We start from the raw sequence: 20,193 nt of genomic DNA, 5'->3' as shown, positions 1-20,193 counted from the left end.
AATAATGTTTTATTAAATTGATTTCTGTTTGTACAGGAATAAAGGGTGCTCAGAATTTCACTGGGGTGTTTTCATTTGCTTGTTCGTGTATTGAGAAAGATGAGTCTATGTCTAAAATTCAAGACCCTTAAATCTGAGATTTCCTTTTTTTTCATAACAAAGTTAAACAGCTTTGGGGTTTTTATCTGGTGCAGTTCTGACCATGATGATAGGAAATGCAGCTGGAAATGACTGTGCTAAGTGTAAAACACTCAACTCCTAGTTTTCATGGGCTTAACCTTTATACAAATGTTACTATCCTCAGTGTCTACAGCAGTGGACTTAGTGTATTAAATATGCTACTATTTATGGGTTGTAAGAGAAACAGTTATTCTTCCTTAAAATACATTGCTATGGTCCCAGAGACCTTGGTGAAAGGCTAATGGAAGCCAATGTGGCCTTTACTAAAGACTGCATTCTTACAGGCATTCAGCTACTTTGCTGCAGGCTTTTTGCAGCTTTTTATAATCCAGAGAGCTTGGAAATCCTGAAAGTGTTTTTCTCTACTGCCCTTTGCTTTATCTTTAGAGCCCTGGAAAATGAAAGGCAGAAATTCACAACAGGATCAAAATGTTTTGCTCTATTAGAATTATAGGTAATGTTTTGCTTGGTCAGGGGAGGAAGAAAAGCAAGTCTGAAAAAAATTAATGAGTGGCTAAAATAGAGCTGTTAAAATGGCAGCACACAGACAGCCTGTGTATAAATATAGGCCAGCTCCTCAGCACTGTTCTTATATGGTAGATCTGAGTGAAGGAAGAATATCAGCCTACTCTGTTCTGTGCAGGCCTGTGTGCTGGTTGTTCTGTCTGGTGCCAGATGTTCAGTAGTAGACAAGGCTGTATAATACATGGCAATCATAATGACTGTCACCTTTATTTCTGTTGCAGGGACCTGTGTCACCAGTGTGAGAGAGGAATCTCCCAAGAACACTGTGGATTTTTTGTCTGTACATGCTACTGGATTATCTACCTTTTACTGACCCACCCAAAAAGAGAGAAAAGGGGTCGAACAGAACTTGTTGGCTTGTCACTTCTGCCTAAGAACTGACTGGATTTTATGGCCTGTCTGGAAAAGCTACCCGGACCATTGGAAATGGAGCAGCTCGTGCTGCACCTCTGCTGAGCAAGGCTTTCTGCATGGAATACGAGCATCAAGGTGCCTTAAGTTATATCATATGCAAGTTGCACTGGTTGTTGTAACTGTACTGCTGAAACCACTCCAGACTTCTCCAGGGCTTTCCAAGGCAGTAGCTCCTCACACAGTTTGGATGTTTCCAATTGACATTTGAATGTTTTCATCCAATCTGGTGTGGCTGTGACAAGTGAGCTTTTCCCTGTGAAGTTCATGGTGAGTTTTGCAGCCTCACTTCCCAGCGTGGTCTGTGCTATGGCAGCGACCTACAGGCTGATGGTGACTTCAGTGAACTGCTACAGCAGCGTGGTGATAGAGCAGCACTCCCAGCACACTGTGCACTACTGCACAGGCTCCTGCCAGCTGCTCAAACAGGGACTCACCTGCATAGTGGCCCACCACAGTGTCTGTGCAGAGCTCAGTGTCCAAAATGCCAACCTGGACCATAAAATTCCTGTTCCTGAAAATGGTCTTGCCTTGGCTGGCAATGAGGACTATCACCAAATCCTCCCAAACAATCCAAGAATCAAGAAGGGCTCTTCAGTGCAAGCCTCCAGCAGTTTAAAAGATATTACTGGTGAGGCAATAAACCTTGCCAGTGGTAAAATAAAGGAATTCTCCTTTGAAAAGCTCAAAAACTCTTCCAGCCATGTGGCCTACAGAAAGGGAAGGAAAGTTCGGTCAGAATCTTTCAGCAGACGATCCTTTGATTTTGACCTGATTTATGGGCACTTCAACAATGATGAGAACTGCCCTCCATGTGGCTTTTTGCAGAGTCCCTCACCTGTGGAGAAATGGCAGGAGAGCAATGATGCTCCAGAAGTCACCATGAATCCTGTGGTTCCCTTCTCCCCTCATTCCTTCCCCGAAGAAAACTTCATTACCCAGATTTTAGAAAAACACAAGCTAGATGGTTCTTCTAGTGGGGATATTAAGGTGTGCCTGGACATCTTGCTCAAGTGCTCAGAGGATCTGAAAAAGTGCACGGACATAATCAAACACTGCATCAAGAAGAAGTCTGCAGATGGTGTTGGTGGAGGGAACAGCAGTGATCCCCTGGCTAACTCAGAGATGATATACATGAATCTGATGACAAGATTTTCCTCCTACCTGAAAAAGCTGCCTTTTGAGCTGAAGCCAGCAGGGCAGAGGGAAGCAAGTGACTGGGCAGAGCTGGTGAACTGTTTCCATGGCTTGCAGCAAACTTCCATTCCCCTGGTATTTGGTGATGAGCAGCCGCCCAGGTATGAAGATATCATTCAGCTGCCATCCTCTGGTGCAGTTCCTCTCATTCTACCAGGTCAGGGTGAGGTGACAAGCACCTCCCAGTCCATCCAGACAGGTACTGTGAGCATCACCTCCAACTCCCTGCCCGGTGTTCCTCCAGAGAGCAGCGTGAGAGCTGTGAGAGATGCTCTACCTCAGTCACCAGCCCCGAGCCCCTGCGACCGCATGTCTGCCACCGAGGCACTGTACATCGAGGAGGAGTCTGATGGGGACAGAACAGTGGGGACAGGGAAGAAGGCAGAGCAGAAGGGGGGCTGGCAGAGCCTGGAGCGCAGCTACCAGCGAGCTGCTGGTTCAGACCTTCCTGCTGATGCTAAAGCAGAGCGGGCCAGGGCGGGAGATGCTCCCGAGAAAACGGCTCCTTTAAAACCAGTGTCGGATCCTGTGTTGTGTGGTGCCCAAGCTGCTGTCCCCAAGGGAGCCCAGACATGCAGTAGGGTGGACAAGGAGGAGATAGACAAACTTCTGCTGGACTTGGAGAGCTTCTCGCAGAAAATTGAGAGTACTCTGAGGGAACCCTCTCAGAAGGAGGGTGAACCTGCCTCTCTGCAGGTGTCTGGCAGGCAGGGTAGACAGGCTCTACCTCTGGCTCTTGAACCCAAAACTAAACCCACTGATCCCCCTTCTTCTTTGTCAAAAATCATGGAAACCAACGGTCATAAAATGGAAGAGGATGACAAAGCTCTTTTACTGCGTATCCTGGGAAGCATTGAGGACTTTGCCCAGGAGCTGGTGGAATTCCAGACAGGCAAGGGAAGTTTGTCCAAGGAGAGGGAAGTGATGCAAATTCTTCAGGAAACTTTAGCAACTCCTTCACAGTCCCTCCTTGCAGGGCAAAAAAGCCATGTTGGGGCTGCCTCCAGAGACTCTGTTCCAGCTTCAATTCAGCAGGCCCCAGAAGTAATAAAGGTAAGAGAACCAAACTTGTGATGGGATAGTGAGTAAAACAAACATGGGAAAATGGCAGGGGGGGTTGGTGGTAAATTACATCTGGTGCATTGTGCTTTGAATGCTGCAGTGTGAAATAATGTGTTCAACCCAGCAGAAATGTAGCCTTTATTTAAATACAAACAAAAAAAGGAAACTGAAACCCACGAGAAAATAAAATAGGTCCTGGCATGCAGTTTCACCTTTGAGCTTGATCTTTTCCTGCTGGTGCTCCTGTAGACCATTTACTTGTGGTTTATATGGGTCCCTTATAATAGGGGACAGTAATAATTACTTTAATAAGTATAAATAATTACTTTATTTCTGGGACCAAGTATTGGAGTGCCTCTCAGCAGTTCAGTGAGAACTGATTCTTCCACCTCTCCCTTTCCCATCTCTGAGCAGCCTTTGTTGTCCTCCTCATCACTGGTTCCTAAAGAGAGCAATCCTCCATGGGACAAAGGACAGAATCTCAGAGGATTTAGTTTTGCTTTCCCTGTCCCCAGTGCATGGAATCGTGTGGAGTCTGCATTGCTTGTATCTCAGATGAGGAGTAGGTTTTCCCAGGAAAAAGGGTCTTGAGGGGAGGCTGCTTTAGAGGGAAGCCAGGGCCATCTGTCGAGTTCTCAGTGCTTTTCATTTAGTAACAACTGCCAAATTTCAAGAAAACTTGTTGCCATACTTCCAAGTAGGCAGTAACTGTAGAGAGGACTTCAATTTCCAAAATCCACCTTCCACAGAGGCACTGAAAAAGTGAATTTTCACAGCTTCTTCCAGTTGGAGCATAATGTGTATGTTTTCAAAACTGGCCACTTTTCCCCAAAATTTGGTGTAGTTCTGAAGGAGGGTACATGGGGTGTGTCTGACCCTGCATGATGGTGCTGAGATCCTTTTAGACCAGGCTCTCCAAGAGTTTCTGTTGTTGCTCTGGGCAACTTTGCTTACAGAAAATGGTATTTTGATATTTCAGCAAGGGAAGAACCTTTTTCCTCAGAGAGTGTAGAATTAAACAGTTCCAAAATCTCTAAAGTAATCCCTTGTAGTATCTATTCTTGTCTTGTACGTTAATTTACAAAATTTTCTAACTTGTGAGCTTCAAACAAAAATGTGTTTGATGAAGTGTGACACTGGCTTTGTGGCAGGTTTTATATAAAGCTTGAAAATGGGATGCATTTATGCTGCCAAGTGGCTTCTCAATGTGGTGCCTTGGCAGGTTGTGTTCCCCTGTTCCCACCTAGCTGTGTGTTAGTTTGCTCCCAGCCTGCCTTCTATGGACGTGCTCCACGGCTGCCAGAGCTCTGCTCTCCGTGCAGCCACACAACCCTTGCCTTGTGCAGGTGCCCAGAGCCAAAGACCCTGGGAGAGAAGGGGTGTTTTGGGGAGGCAGAGGATGTGGAGGCAGCTGGTCCCCTCAGCAGGGGGCACAAGGCACCGAGCTGCTGGCTCTGCACTTGCCCTGAGGCTTGCTGTCATTTGTGGCACAGATGTGTCCCTCTCCAGGTGCAGCATCTAGGGAATCCATCCATATTGCTGGATCACTCTGGATGTAACTGAAGCTGCATGTGCATTCTCATTCAGTATTGCACGTGTGCCTCAATTATGCAAAGTATTTGATGTGTTTTCTTAAGGCTCATAAAACTGTTACCAAATAGCTGGGCACACATGCAGAAACCCAGAGCTCTGAGACTGATGAAAACACAGCACACCTTTTGTTTGTAAAGGTTGTGACAGATTTAATATCCCTCAAATGCTAAGCAATGAAAAAGGAGAGGGAGAATCCTTCAGACCGGGTTGTTCTCTGGCTCAGCTGGCCTATCTGTGTTAAATCTGTGCTAACTTATATCAGCAACAGACTTTCTCTTTATCATAAACCCAATTATGATCCTCCAAAGAGAACAATAGGATTACTTGCCTCTTTGTCTTCAAAACCCAAATATTTAGAAACTAGGAAATGAATACTCAAGAAGTCCATCAATTTTGCAGAGCACATAATAAGGGCACCACGCTTCTTTCAGGCAGGCCAGGAAGCATTGCATACTTCTAGACTGTCCAACATTTCCCATTCTGAGATCCAGTTTTCCGTTGCTTATCTCTAAACCTCCCAGCTATTTGGTTTGGGATTTCCTGTTCTCTGTGCCTGTCTTAAGCTGATTTTTTAGTATGTTGGTTTTGAAAAAAAGAGTTCAGTGAGAACAGTGCAGTTGCCTTTTAGAGGCCAGCAAGCCCCCCTGTACTTACCTGTATTTTTGTCTGTAGTGAGGAGGGCAATAAGGATCCTGGATGGACCAGCAGGTGTGAAGGAACTGGGGGAAACTGGGACCAGTAAGCAGTGAAGAAGGTGGAGATGGGGCTGCAGAAATGCTGAGTGTTGGGGTGTGTTGGAAGGTAAAGATTGCTACCTTTGAGTAAAATGTCATCTGCAAAGTCCTTGGAGAAGTCAGTAGTGGGTATTTTTGAGCATAACCTCTCTGTGTCCTTTGTCTGCCACCTGTACAGGATGGCTGATTTGACAAAGTAAATTCAGCTAATGCTTGCAGTGGTGCTCTAGTGAAAGAACCCTAGAAAAGTCTGTAAAAAACGTGGTACTTCTGTTTTCAGAATCAAATGTGAGTGGTGCAAGGCTCTGCTGCATGTTCTGCTCACGTGTTGTATTTTAAGAGCTGTTGAATAAAGTTTGTGAATAATTTTGGGAGCAGAGGTGAGGACCAGGCTTTGATACAAAGAGACCCTTTTGGTTTTTGTCCCTCTGCTGTTGGGTATCTCCTCAAAAAGATCACTTGTGTTGTAGTGAGCCAGAAAGAGCAGTTCTGCTTCCCATTTTAGTTAAACCTAACTAACATTTTTGTTTTCTGTCATCTTAGTAAGTGGAATAGCTCAGGCTGAGGTCCGGTGGGTGATCCAACCATTTCTGGCCAGGGACTGTGGATCTGGGAGCAGAGGCTTTGTGGGGTTGACAAGGGCACCTTTATAACCACGTTGTAGCTCAGCTGGTGGAGCCCTGAGTGAAGTATCCAGAGGATGTTCCCTGTTCCCACATTTCCTCTGGGTGGGCTCTGGCTAATCCTGCCTCTCCTGAATGACTGATGGGGTGGGTGTTGCTGAGACTCTCAAAAGGTTCTTAACTCCCTGTGCCCTGAAACACCATCCCAAGGCCACACACTTTGCTTTTTTGTATCCAAATGTGTGTGTTGTGTGCTTAAACCAGGGGGCCCTAAGAAGGCTCTGAGGGGAATTAAGAGCTACTGAATCATAGAAAGTCAAGGTTGACCTGGTAACTTCGTTATTGTGCCCCATCATAATTTTGTGTGCTTCTTTGTTTTGCAAATGTAATGACATTCTAATCAAGGATCTTGTACGGGGTGATTAAGTGTAAAAAGTGGTTTCTATAATGTCGTAGTAACTTTAACTTTGTTCTGAAATAATTGTATATTCTCAAAATGCATCTAAAATATAATGTAAAACTCTGGAAAATCAACTTTCATCTTGCATATGTTACAAATTGTTTGGTCACTTATTGATAATATCTGTCATTTAAGCTATAGGCACAATCTGCACTCATTTCAAACATCAATTATTCATTACTTCTCAACACAAATAGTGAAAAACTATGGGCTTTTTTTTTCTGTTGGTAACAGTTATTGAAATAAAAATAAATAATAAGTGAATCTAAAGTATCTCAGAATGAAAGGCTAACAGAGGCAATGTGACATCTCTCACCTTCAACCTGGGTCACCTACAGCAAGGAAGGATTTTTGGGTTTGTGGTTTGTACAGTTGGTCTGGCTGTTGAGACCAGACTTTTCTGCTGTGGGTTTTGTCCAGCTGACTTTGAAGCTGTTGAAACAAGATTCCCTTACTGTTGATTTCTCATAGTACTGTCTATTTATATCTTTATTTATACTCACCTTGTGTGTTTTGAGGATAGGAAGTACCATGCTAGAAACCTGCTATTCCAAAACATTGGAATACAGACACGCTGAGCCTTGCCTCTGGATTACTTGTGTTTTTCAGGTTATCAGTGAAAATCCCCCAAACTTCTGAGATCCTTTGTGACTTGTTAATTTGTGCATGAAAAGTACATGGCTGTGCTGGTTTTTTTTAAGTAGGAACTAGTGGCTGCCAGATTAGTGTGTCTCTTTAATGCATACGTCTGTCAGAGGTCTCTGTAGTTGGTCTGGATGCAGCTGGAGGTCAGAGAGGTTCCTTGGGCTTCATTTCCTCTGCAGGCTGTAAGCAGAACATGAAGTAATTCATCACTTGCCACAGATGATTTACAATAAATCACCTCCTGACATGCTGCTGCATGAGATCTGCAGCAACCCCAGTACAATGGAGCCTCATGGGCTCTTTAAGTGTTGCCTTAATGTTTAGAAGAAAATTGTCAGTCAGAAAAAACAAATTTGTTCCAAATGTGTTGCATATGGATCAGTGTATCCTTTACTTGGTGGCAGTTCCACTTTAAACATTCCTACCTGCCTTTTTCTCTTTTTTTTCATCCCCATCCTCTTTGTGCCACTCTGTTAGGCTTTGTACTCATTTGGGCTTCATATTAACTTGGGGCTTTCTACAGGAACCCATCAGAGGCACATGTCCAATAAAAACTTTGTTTTGAGGCTCACTGAGACCTTTGTGTTTCAATGCAATACCTTGATGAGAGCAAGCCCTAGTAGCTAGAAATTGGTTTTTTTTCTGTGTTACTGAACCTTAGACGTGGCTCAGGTTTTACAGTCAAGTAGGGGACGCACCCCACGGGACTCTGTTCATTTTTTGTGGGAAGAATTGGATTTAGGCCTTTATTCAGCACCAGTCTCATGATAAGAGAGGGAGAACACACTTCTAACAAGCCTAGACAAAGTTAGAGCAAGGGTTTGAAGTCTGCTTGCTCCAAGTTGTGCAGAGAAGAAGTAGACTATTGTCCCCTGAGAATTGCTTTGCCTTTGCCTTGTGAGAGTTATGGGGAAAGTGAATAACAAGAATGATGCATTTTGATGTCTTAATGAAACTGTTTTCTTAAGAGCTGCTTGTGAATGACTGAGCTTATTATCCAAGATCATCCTTATGTGCTTGCTTGGCATTAAAGGAACTAGATGATTTGCTTTTTCCAGCAAGAAGGAAAAAATTATGTTTTTTGAAAATTACAGCCTTCAGTGAAGAGTGGGAACTAATGCTGCTCCTCTGCTTCATCACCTCGGCAGCAGGGACCTCAAACCACTGCCATCCCACAGGCAGGGCCCTTGGCTGAGCCTGGTTTAACTCTAGCTGAGCCTGACTGACCCAGGGGTGCCTCTCAGGTCTGAGCACTGGAGCACACAAAGTAGGAGCTATTGGGGAAGATGGTATATTTAGCCACTTCTGCAGGGCATCTAATTTTAGAGCTCTTGGTAGTGGTGGTGGGTGCTTCCTTTCCCATGTCACCCCTGGCCTATTACAAGCCAAGGACAGATTGTCTGTCATGTAGCCAGCAGGGAAATAGATTCACTTGTAGATCATGTTTCTCAATTAAAGTATTACAAGAAGGCAGAAGATCCTGGTGGTACTGAAAGACACATTGAATATTGGTTAAAATAGGGAACTCTGGCTTCAGGAGTGAGATAAAATCGCTAGATGTTGTCCTTGTGAAGAGAGAGAAGACATAATATGTTGAAGCCATTTGCCATTTTTTGCCTGTAAAAAATCAAAACCAAGAAAGCAACGTGCTGGTCTTGACGTGGTCTCCTACAGAGTGCCCGTGCCCCTTCTGGAAAGGTCAACATCTGCTTAGGAGCTGCCCAGGATGATGATCAAGGAGAGTTCTCTGCGGAGGGACCCAGACCTGGGAGGGGAGCTAGCTTTCCTTGCCAAGGGCTGTGACTTTGTTCTTCCATCTCGATTCAAGAGGCGGCTCAAGTCCTTCCAGCAGGCCCAGGTTTGGACGCTTGGCATTTCTTTATCTTTTTCTTTGTATTTTTTTATTGGATCAGAGAATCAATCTGTGTCCCCTCTAGGCGCGTCTATTTGCAGAAAGTTATTTGCAGCTAGATACCAGCAGGTTTAAAAATAAACCTTCCAGGCTTAGATTGCAGAGTTAAAATGTCTTTGTAAACAAGGGGGAAAATTAACAGCAAGGGCAGTGATTTAATAATGGGGAGAAGTAGTGTAAGACCTAAGTATTTTTTGTGAGTTTTTTTGTGTGATTGCTCTGAATGTTTGTTGTTGCATGTGGAAGAACCACAACATTCCGCTGTCAGCTGTACAAATCTGTGCGGACCAGCCTACCTGGCTTGGCTTTTATGATTTTACCATCCCAAGGTGCTGTTTCTTACCCTCTCTGGGCTGTGGCTGAAGGAGATAATAGAATCATTTAGTCTGGAAAAGACCCTGAAGATCGCAGAGGTGTAGCCAAAGAGATGGAAACTGTACTGCAGCTGTATGCGTTTGGTAAATCCCAGCTGCTGTACTCGCTCTCTGGAACAACTGACAAAAGATTGGAGTAATCTGTGCTAGGACACCAAATGGACATGTGGTCACTCCAGATTTAGAGGGTTCACGATATGCTGAAATCAGCCCATCTTGAGCTTTATCTATATTTAAGTAACGGGTGACCTAGTGAGGAAGTTAAGAAGTTGAAATTAGGAGCAGTGCAGCTGTTTCCTAAGAAACAGCATTAAAATTGCTCCAAAGCATATTGTGGCACATTTTTCCATGCGTTCCGGTGACAGGTTAAAGTACATCTCAGAGGTTAATCTCTGGAACGTGTGTTTTTCACTCCCCGGGGGAGGATTGGATGAGGTAATAATGTGCAGTAATGGCTTGGGCGGGGCCGAGGCGCTTGGAGAGACTGTCAGGAACCACAGCACAGCTAAATTCCCTCTCCAGAGTTAGTCTGATCACTAAGGACATAACCGGGGTAGGGTTTGCAGGGAGGGGTGAGACCTCTGGGCAGAACAGCTGGAAAAATGGACACAAGGCTTTGGTCCACGAGCCCTCTGCCTGGTCTGAAGCAGGAACACTTTCACTGCTGAATGCCTTGGGAATGACTGCTCTGGGGCTGCCGGTCCAAGGCAAGTGAAATACTGCAGTGGCCACTTGCAGTATTCAAAAAAGATGGTCTTTTCCTCTTCTTTTTCTTCTTTTCTTGCTACCTCCTCACCGTGTGTCACCCTTCTCTTGTCCTGGGCCCCACAGGCTCTTTCTGTGAGCTGGCTTAATTCATAACACAGAATATCATCCAGCAACAAAGCCAAGTCTGTTTGCTGCCTTTCCAAGTGGGTTAAATCGGTTCCCAGAGTGACAATTGACCTGTGGGCCTGGAGGGCAGGGATGGGAGTTCTCCCACGTGGCAGCAGTGAGGCGTAGTTAAAATGTTGTGCCTTATGGGGCTATACCTGGGGCTTGGGATGAGCTGAGAGTAGAGGTGACTGGGCTCAGTAAGAAAACAAAAGTGCTGGCAGGTGAAAAGGTGGTAAGGTGGTGATAGGGAGCAGAAAGGTGAATGAGGGGTGCTTTGTAGAACACACAGATGTTGGCCAGGAAGGCGGGGGAGGAGAAGGGTGTTGGTAAACCCCTATCTAAAGAGCTGGAAATTCAAGTTCTTGTGCTTATCCTTTGCAGGACTATTTATGGAAAGATCAGAGAACCTTCCATAGCAGCATTGGGAGGAAGGGAGGTCTCTAATCCAACATCTCACTTGTAGGAATACTATGTCTAACACTGGGTTACATCAGCACTGGCTTTCCCCAAGGATAGAGATTCCCCCAGCCCCTCTTGGTGACCTCTCACAGGCTGTACTACCCTCAGTATCCTCCAGCCTAACCCTCCCAAGCTGTACTTTGTTTCCATTGTCACTGTAACTGCACTTCCAAGAGCTGCGGGCTGTGTTTAGCCCATCCCTTGGCTTCCCTTTCCCTGGCTAGCCAGGGCCAGCCCTCCGTGTCTCCTGCTGCCTGATCCTGATCTCAGCTTTCTGATTCCCCTCCTTTACATCTCTGCTTGGTCTCTTCCCATCTTTTCTGAAGTGAAGGCCCAAAACTGATCCCAGGAACCCCGATGCAGCCTCACTAGTGTCAGACAGAGAGATAACAACTTCCCGTGTTTTCCTGGCCTTACTCCTAAGACAGTCCAGGACATAATTTGCCTTATCTGTAATCAGCCCTCGCTGCAGGCTTGTGCTCAGCCCATGTGCACTGTCCCCTCCACACCCTTTTCTGCAGGGCTGTTGCTCAGCCAGTGGGTTCCCAGCCTGAGCTGGTGCTGAGGGCTGTGTCCAAGATCCATAGGCACACTTGTCAGTGGAGGCGTGTGAGGCCTGTGTTTGCAAAACTCAACTGGATAAGGCCATGAGCAACTTGAGCCAACCTTACAATTAGCACTGTGTCTACTCCCACCTAAATCCTTTTGGGTTTCTGAGTTGCTTAGGTAGAGTTTGTTTTCATTTTTGTTTTGCTGTGGTTGGACTTTGTTTCTGTTGCTGAGTTTATGTTTCCTAGAAGAAAATATTCTCTCCAGAAATGCATTTTCTCATAGCTCTGTGATGTTTGGAACCATGTGCAGATGAGCCTTTGTTCTTGCTGTCCTTAGAAGTGGGTAAGAAAGAGGCAGCAGGAAGGTTCATTGATGAGAAAGGAAGAGAAAGTCTCAGGCGAGAGATACAAACCAGTTGTGGAGAACTGATGAGCTTTGAGGATGGCTTATGTCCAGGTACCATCAGACTTCAGGAAGGCAGGAACTATGAAAAATGAAAGGAGACATTAAGTCAGCACTGTGGACTGCGAGAACCCAGGCTAAGTCACTGTACCCTAGAAAAGAGGATTACAGTATCCTGTTTGGAAATAAAGCAAGAAACTGGTAAATATATTATCTAGGACCCTGTTGGAACCTGGGACCAGAAGGAAGGAGTAGAAAGAATTTGAGCACTTGATATGAGACTGCTTCCTTCCATGGAGCTTTCTGCTGGGACTGGCACATCCCTGGGAGACAGGCTGGCATGGCAGAGGTTTAGTCAGTGCTTTGTTTGTGTAGCTACAATGAGGCTGTAGTTCTGTCTGGTTTATTTATAACACAGATGTCACTATTTTTGTCTGCCCATAAATAAATGGTATGGCTGGCAAAAGGTGATACAGTAGATGGACAGATTTTAGTTAGGGTAAATTGCACAGTGCTACAGAGTGGGATTTAAAAATGGCCTTTAATCTCACCTTTCTCTTGAGCAAAAAAGAAAAAAAAGTTTATCTGTTAATTATTGGCAACAAAGCTAAAAGATTTATTAGAGTATTTGTCATTTCCTTTCTTAGTTGTCCTGTCTGAACGTGCACATCCTTGTTGGAGAAGTGTGTTCTGCTAGGCAAACAGCATTTAAGGCTAATTTTTTGCAATAAGAAGCTGTTTATTTCCAAGGAATTTCCACAGAATTTCCCCTCATGCCACTTTCTTAAATTTTTTCACAAAAAGTTGTAATTAACTTCTTCTTGTCCCCATAGTGGGGATGGGTATACCCATCCCAGAGTATTGATTTGTAAGGTTGTTCTAGGGAACACACTCCTCAAGGACTAGTTGCTGCTTGTTTTTTTCTCTTTGTGTCATAACCAGCTCATTTCTTATATGAGAAAGAAGAAGACAAAGTTCAAAAATTCTATTTCTATTCCTGAGGCAGAATGTGAAAAGCAGCTATCCCTGAGCAATGCTTGCTCCTAGTTTGGCTTGGACTGAGCAGGAGTGAGTGAGTCAGACTTACGGGGAAGGTCGGCTGGGAACCTGTGTCCGAGCTGGCTCCCTCCTTCAAAGCCTGGCAGAATTCCCTGTATTTCTTCTATAGGTGCCTGACCTTCTGGCTTGTTTGGTGGTTATGGGTCAGGAAATTCGTATCTCCTCTATAGTTCTGACTTGTGTGAGCTGGTACCAAGCATTGCTGGCTCTGGGAGTACCTGGAGGCAGAGGAGTTGCTCAGGTTTTCGGGTGGTGGAGGCCTGGGCAGAGGGGGTGAGTTGTGTTCCAGCACGGTCAGATGAGGCCGTGTGCCATGTCGGGATGTGTGGAACATGCAGAAGGGGAGGAAAATGGCCCAGTGCTGTTGTGCTCTACCTGGGGACTTCTCTTCACCTTCCAAGAAAACAAAAATACAATTTTATCATTCCCTTGTACTGTAAGGGAAGGGGATATATTGTTACAGTGAAGAGTCAGTGTCCTTTGAAAGAACATCTTGGTTTGTGGAACTTTTTGTTAAGTTTGAGTCATTTCTCTTAGTTCCTCCCAGTGCTGGCAGCTGGGAATGCCTTCGTATCCTGAAGAAATTAGGGAGCAATAAACCTGTTTGTGAGAAGTGGCCTTCAAGCAATCTGCTGTGAAATCCTATTATAGAAGTCAAGTGGCTGCAGTTGGCACCTCGACTGTCTGTTCCAGCTTTGCATTGTTTGTATGAATATGGTGCTGTGAGAGACCGGCAGGGACTTCCCCTCTGCTGGGATCCAGAAAGGGAAAACTGGGTCCTGGCTGGGCAGGCAGGCAGGGCGAGGGCAGATGGTAAAAGTGGAAGTGGTGATCTGTGTGATCCCTGAGCTGGGGCCAGGTGCTCCCTCCCCACACACATTCACTTGGTCTGGGCTTTGCTTTTGGTGCTCCGCTGAGGAAAGGGCAGCAGGAAACCAGGAGAAGGATTGTCTTTTATTTAACCCAGTGAACTGTGCCCCCAAAGTGAGTGTCCAGCTTCCCCCAGCTTAACCTCTGCCACCACCTCAGGTCACCTGCATTGCCCTAGTGTGGGACAGAGTGACCAGGGCTGATGCTCATCATCCTCCAGCCTTCGTGAGCCCCAGGAACTCCCTAAGCCTCAGAGCTGGCCCCCCCTGAGCTCCAGCATCACTCAGGAGCAGACACAAAGATGTGCAGGTTTGAGTAGGAACAGTCAAGGAGGACAGGAGGGAGAACAGATGTTGGTGATCAGGCTGGCTTTCCAAAGGTTCAGAGCTGTTCAAACTCTGAATACTGGTATTGATGGAAATATTGAAAGCTGAAAATGATCTCTAGCTTTTCCTGTGTAGTAAGACAGAGAAGACAACAACTTGAAGAACCCCAAGCTCCAGGTTAATGTGTTCTGTACAGAGCAGTTAAGGACAAAAGTGTGTTCTGGCTGGTGTGTGCTGGTGTTCCTGCTCCTGAAATGGGACAGCATTTGGGAGAAGAAGGAGGTCCTCCCATTTAAAGAAAGAGCCATGAAGCAGGGGAGTGAAGAGGAGGAAAATCCTTCTCTCTCTTCTTTTGTGGGTCTCTGATGAGTGGGTTATAAAGTATTGTAAGCTGCAGGTAAAAGCAGTGCTTAAAGAAGCTTTTACAATTCTCACTTCTTTACCTTATTGAAAGCAAATCTGTGGTTTGTTGGGGGATTTGGTATGTGTTAAGAAAAAAGCTCCAAGTTTATAGAAAATAATAAAGCAAAGTCAGTTCATCATATACATTCTTCTGCATTTAGTGGACTCAGACTTGGCTGCTTTATCCTAAAACCATTTTGTTTTGAAACAGTTAGAATAAACAAACTGAAAATTGCAGCTGTATTTACTTGACTGTTGCCTTCTGAGCCTTATCACATATGTTGCTACATTAATAACAACTCTTGCATTGGAACCATTGTGCAGTGGCAAAGCCTGTTGCCTTTTCCCAGGAAGGAGTGTCGCCATGGGGGAGCAGGGAATTCCTCATCTCTCTGCATTCCAGCAGCTGATTTTGCAGCTTATACTGTAGTTACTTATCAAAGTTTAAAAAACTTTCCCTCCCATGTCTGAAAAATTCCCTGGCTTAGGATCTCATTGTTTGCTTAAATACAAATGCTGCCTGTGATGTAGAGCTAGAGATCCAGTGGGGATCACCATATCAGCCATAGGCTCGTTATAGACAGGAGGGCAGTGAGGAAAAGACATCATGCAAGTGCTTAATGACACTCTGCTGGCTGCTCCTAATTCCTGATGGAAAAACTGATTTACCAGTGCTTAGTACCTTTGGCAAAATCAGGTCTGGGACTGTTTAAGTTGGGCCCTGAATAAAAGGCTTGCTGAAATTGAGAAGGAAGTCTTGAAAATCTTTTCTTAATTTATCTGTGAAGCAGTGCTTTGGCAAAACTAATTATGTTCCCAAGGGATAGAAAATGTCCTTGTTTGAATGTAAGCTTGCTCATACTTGAGGCAAGCCATTTGTGTGGGTGGGTGCTCTGGTTCCAAGGGGAAACTAAAGAGCAGATACTTGGCTGTTCATGGCACAGAATGACAAGACCAAGACCAGCAGGAGAAGAAATAGCATTGTGCTTGTCTGTGGTATCACTGAGTTACAGAGTGTGTTCTCCTGTGACTCAACAAGAAGTCATAATCCACAGCTACATATGTAAAATGCTCAGAAATGGCATATCCTAAATTTGCACTGGTTCATGATGCAGAAATTTTAATTGCCTATTTAAGATGTATTTCTATCCCCGTGCCATAATGTAGTTGTTGGTGGGCATTAATTTTCTCCTAATCACTGGAAACACAAACTATTTTTTCCTGCTCCGTGTACCATGCTGTTAAAATGTGTTTGTTATTCATTGTATTTTCAGGTTCAAAGTAAACAAGAGAAGAAGGCAGGAACTTCATCCCCAGCCCCCCTGCAGCCCGTGGTTAGCCCTTGCACTCCTCTGCCTGTGAAGAAAGCCACCAGCAGTACCCCTGTGCCCATAAACATTCCACGTTTCTACTTCCCTAAAGGACTCCCGAATGTCTGCACTAACCATGAAGAAATCATTGCCAGGATTGAAGAGGCCTTTACAGAGTTTGAAGATGAGAAAGCAAACATCTGTGAAATGGGGAAAATTGCTAAGGTAAACACTGATGGTCTTGGAGGTCTTTTCTAACCTTAATGATTCTGTGATTCTATTCTTTAGGTTTTCTATTTTGGGAGAGATACTTTGTATTAGTTTCAGTCTATCTCACAGCTGTTGTAGAGGGGAAAAAAGAACCATTATCCTTTTCATCTGAAGTTTTTTGTTTAGATTTAGATAATAGTAAACAAAAATGAGCTTAGTTTGCTGATTGTCACATCAGATGTGTTTGTTCTTGCTTTGATTTATGAAAGAGTTCTCTAAGATTTCTTAGCAAATACAAATTGCATTTTTGTTTTTCTGTTCCTTCATATTTCTGCCCAGATTGAGAAACTCAGAGGCAGAAACTTGTCTGCCTCTGTGGCTTCAGGTAGTGCCAGCTGCCCTTTTTGTGGTTTTTTGTAGCTGTCCTGCTCAGCTAGCCTGAGCTGTAGGTACTGTTGCAGTGTTGTGTGAGGAAGCAGCTTCCAGCCTCCAGCTCCCTGGATGTGGAAGGGGGAAATGCCCAGTCAGCCCCTGAGCCATGCACGTTCAGTATCCACAAGGCAGGTGGTACAGCTGGTGATGAGTTCTGCCTTCAGGGGACAGCACACAGCACTTGTGCAGGAGCACACTGCAGATGGGCCCTTCTATTTCCCTCTCCTTCAGCTGCAGTTTGCAGTGCTGCTGATCTAAAACCAGCATTTGTCAGACACGTCCTGGATGTTCAGCTTGCCCTGAATGCATCTGGCTCTGTAAACTGAGCAAGGATGCTCTCTTCAAGAGCAGCACTTGTTTTCCAAGAAGGAAGGTTTTCCTGAAAGGAGAGATGAGGTTGGTTTTGTTTGTTTTTAGAGGAATCCAGTCACATTATTTGTAAGCCTGCTCTGAAAATACAAGTAGGAAATCTTCGTTGCTTGACCAAAACATGTTTGAACAGGGAAAAGCTGGAGGGTGGTGCAGAAGAGACCTCTGCCTTTCCACCTGGTCTCTACATGGATGTGCTCCTTGCCACTTAGTTGTTGTAAGGCTGGGTTCTGTTCCATGGGGTTGTTGACAATGGTGCCATTTGGGGCTCTGAAATAAGTGCTTCAAAACCAGCTGCACAAAGAAAGCAACAATAAAAAATAAACGTCATTCTTTCCTCAGAGGAGCCAAACACCTGTGGAAGCACTGTTGCCTGACATAGAAATGGATAAATCCAAAAGTAGTTCTTGGGCAGATTAAGATTCCCAAAGAAACCTGCCGGCCTGGACAAGAAGCTGAGAATGGACTTGCAGGATAGTCCTGCTTAATAGAAGTGAAAGAAGCTTTGTGGCAGAAATGATGCCTCAACTGCTTCTTCAAAATATTCCTGCTTCCATTTGCTGTAACATACTTATTGCTTGGATCTGGCTTGAGTCAGCTGTGCTCCCTCCAAGGCCAGTGTTTTGTGGATATTCTGGTAACTTGCCTGGAGTCAGGACAGTGGCTGGAAAGGTCTTTGTGGTAAAGAGAAGGTGCTTGACAATGTGAGCAGCTGAATGTTTGACACCATTTCCAAGCCTGCTTTGCCAAGGCCTTAGAGAGTCCTCAATGCCAGAGCTTTCATGGATTGCCATTGAGAGCCAGCAGCCTCTGCAGAGTCTGGTTCAAAAGTGCTGGTCAGGGAGTCCTTTGGCTGGAATCATCCTCTTTCCATGTGTGCTTTTATTTTTGTGTTCGCCTGCTGAGATCTTGCAGTGTTGGAAATAATGGACTGTGCTGGGTGGAAGGCACTGCACTGAAAATTGCAGGATGGGATTTACTTCACCTTTAGCTATTTACTCATTAATTGTCTGTAATTAGACTTGTGGTTCCCTTTCTGCCAGTGAGAAGTCATCCCATAGAGAGGATGAGCCCTCCTCTTTCAGGGTGAGTGGGGAGGCAGCTGGTGTGAGTGTCCTTCTGGAAGGAGGTGCACGTCTCTCCACTCCACTTTGTCAGGAACTGTGCTAAACAGTTCAGTCGAAGACAAAGCTTAAGAACTTGAGTAGTCCAGATCCTTTTCCTAGCCTGAGATGACGTGTTTCTCAGCCACTTGAAAAGGCACATGACAAAGTAGAAAGTTACATGTGAATTCTCAACCTTGGCACAGTAAATGGCACACAGGTGAGTCAGAAAGCCATTACCACTTTATTTCGCTTATGTAAAGTCTCAGTGGTGAATCTGGTGTGTAAACAAGCATGTTCCTCTTGGGACTGCTTTTGTATTCCTCCTTGTCCTGGTTTTTTCTTACAGATCTGTGGCTGCCCACTCTACTGGAAAGCGCCTCTGTTCACTGCGTCGGGAGGAGAGAGGACAGGACGTGTCTCTGTGCACTCCTTTGTGTCCATGTGGAGAAAGTGAGTATAGCAAATGCAAAACTCTTTCTGGAAAAAGATCAGCCTCCCATACAAGTTGTTGTTTTTTTTTTTTCCTTCTTTTCCACTAGACTTTTCATCAGCTTAAGTTTTTTTCCTGCAAAACTCTCTGAACACTTGTTTCCATGTGACATCCACAAACTTGAAAGTAATTGTATAGATAGTAAGAAGTTTTGAGTTAGTTGGTGCATAAAATATATTTACAAGCTCCCCAGAAATGTCAGCTATTTTGAGATAGCTGGTAGACATCTGTGGATTTGGATTTGGGGTGTATTTGTGCCCAGCCTTACTGCTGCTACACTGGTGCACTAAGCAAGTGCCATTTGGGAACTGGGAGAGGAGGCGTGTGGTAGTGTTAGAGGACAGAAAGAGGAATGTGGAATAAAGCATCATCCCACAGCTGGATACTCTGGGAGCTTTAATAGTTACCACCTTCCCCAGGCAAGCTGTGGAATTCACCTGTGGCGTTTGACAGTCACTTCCACGCACTGTGGAAATGGAGAGCTCTGTATAGATGCGTTGTGCTTGGAGTCAGCTCTGACATGGAGCAGACTTGTTCTCTTGCCTAATCTTTTTCCCTCCAGGGCAGTTCAGGCTTTAGTCTACTTTGTGAAACACCTGAACAGCATCTCCATCTCCTCTCCAGAGAGAGTTCTAATTTTTTACTTAATGGTTGCTCTTCAGATTCTTGACGTAGCCTTTAACCCTGAATTCCCAAAGTATTTCCTGTGATGATGTTGGCAAAACAGCTTCTAGTTACCCTGGCAAAATTACAAAAATGTTAGGGGTGACTGTGATTTCTAAGTTTGTCTTGACACAGACAATGTATTTTCCTTCCTTAGGTTCCTCCAATTACTCCTAATTAATCCCTCATGTATGATACCACATCTTCGTTTCTCTGATTTTCACATCGTTCAGATATTTGCAGACTGTGGTCATGTCCCACTTCTGTATCCTTTTAACCACCTCATTTCGAAGCCAGGCTTTGTATGCTTCTCTCACTTAATTGCTCTTTTAGAAAGATATTTTTTATCCCCTCCTCTTCCTGTCTGACAGTTACAAAATCTTTTCTGGAAAGCTAAAAGAGGAAATGTAGTATTCCTGGTGAAGTTCAACTGCAGCTATGTGAACACAGGTGTAACTTTAAACCACGTATCTTTAGTTGCTGAAGCCTATTTTCAAACTTCTTAGTAGATGACTGACTTCTCAAAATGCCACATGCTCACTGCTCATCAAGTCTATAGGAATTGCTCAATATAAAACAATTCTGAATGTCAGATCTTTTAGTTTGTGGCTAAAACAGGGCTTTGGAATTCATCTCTATGTGCCAGATTTTTTAAGCTAAAACACTAGCACCTCTTTCTGCAGCTGATTTAGAATATATCTGTTAATTGACAATTACCATGATAGGAATGTGCAGCCAACAGGATTGCTAAATCTTTTTTTGCTTATTTAAAAGAACCCTTTTTTGTGAAGTCTGCCTGTCCAGAGTGACGAGGCCAGAACTAGCAGGAAGCAAGTTAGTGTGATCTCTGTAGGAGAACTGCAGCCAGTTCAGTACTATGTTCATACAACATCAGGAGAGGAAAGTGATGAATAATCACTCACAGTAAATAATTACAGTGCATTTGTATTT

At 44.6% G+C, this 20,193-nt stretch overlaps 1 protein-coding gene across 5 annotated transcripts in view; it reads left to right on the top strand.

The window, feature by feature from the left end:
- The window catches only part of PPP2R3A (protein phosphatase 2 regulatory subunit B''alpha), a 53,388-nt gene that overhangs the window by 13,776 nt on the left and 19,419 nt on the right, over positions 1 to 20,193 (top strand). For 4 of the 5 annotated variants that reach the window (XM_069024600.1, XM_069024599.1, XM_069024597.1 and 1 more), the window contains exons 2-4: positions 927 to 3,366; positions 15,937 to 16,197; positions 18,436 to 18,539. In XM_069024600.1, coding sequence (XP_068880701.1) covers positions 1,384 to 3,366; positions 15,937 to 16,197; positions 18,436 to 18,539 — 2,348 coding nt within the window. In that variant the 5' untranslated portion in view covers positions 927 to 1,383. Of the gene's footprint in view, positions 1 to 926; positions 3,367 to 9,104; positions 9,289 to 15,936; positions 16,198 to 18,435; positions 18,540 to 20,193 lie in introns of those variants that run through there. The other variant, XM_069024601.1, reaches the window with a different exon arrangement.

The sequence above is a fragment of the Aphelocoma coerulescens genome, chromosome 9 (genome assembly GCF_041296385.1).
Source record: "Aphelocoma coerulescens isolate FSJ_1873_10779 chromosome 9, UR_Acoe_1.0, whole genome shotgun sequence".
NCBI classification, from domain to species: Eukaryota; Metazoa; Chordata; class Aves; order Passeriformes; family Corvidae; genus Aphelocoma; species Aphelocoma coerulescens.
This window is presented reverse-complemented; position numbering and strand designations above follow the sequence as displayed.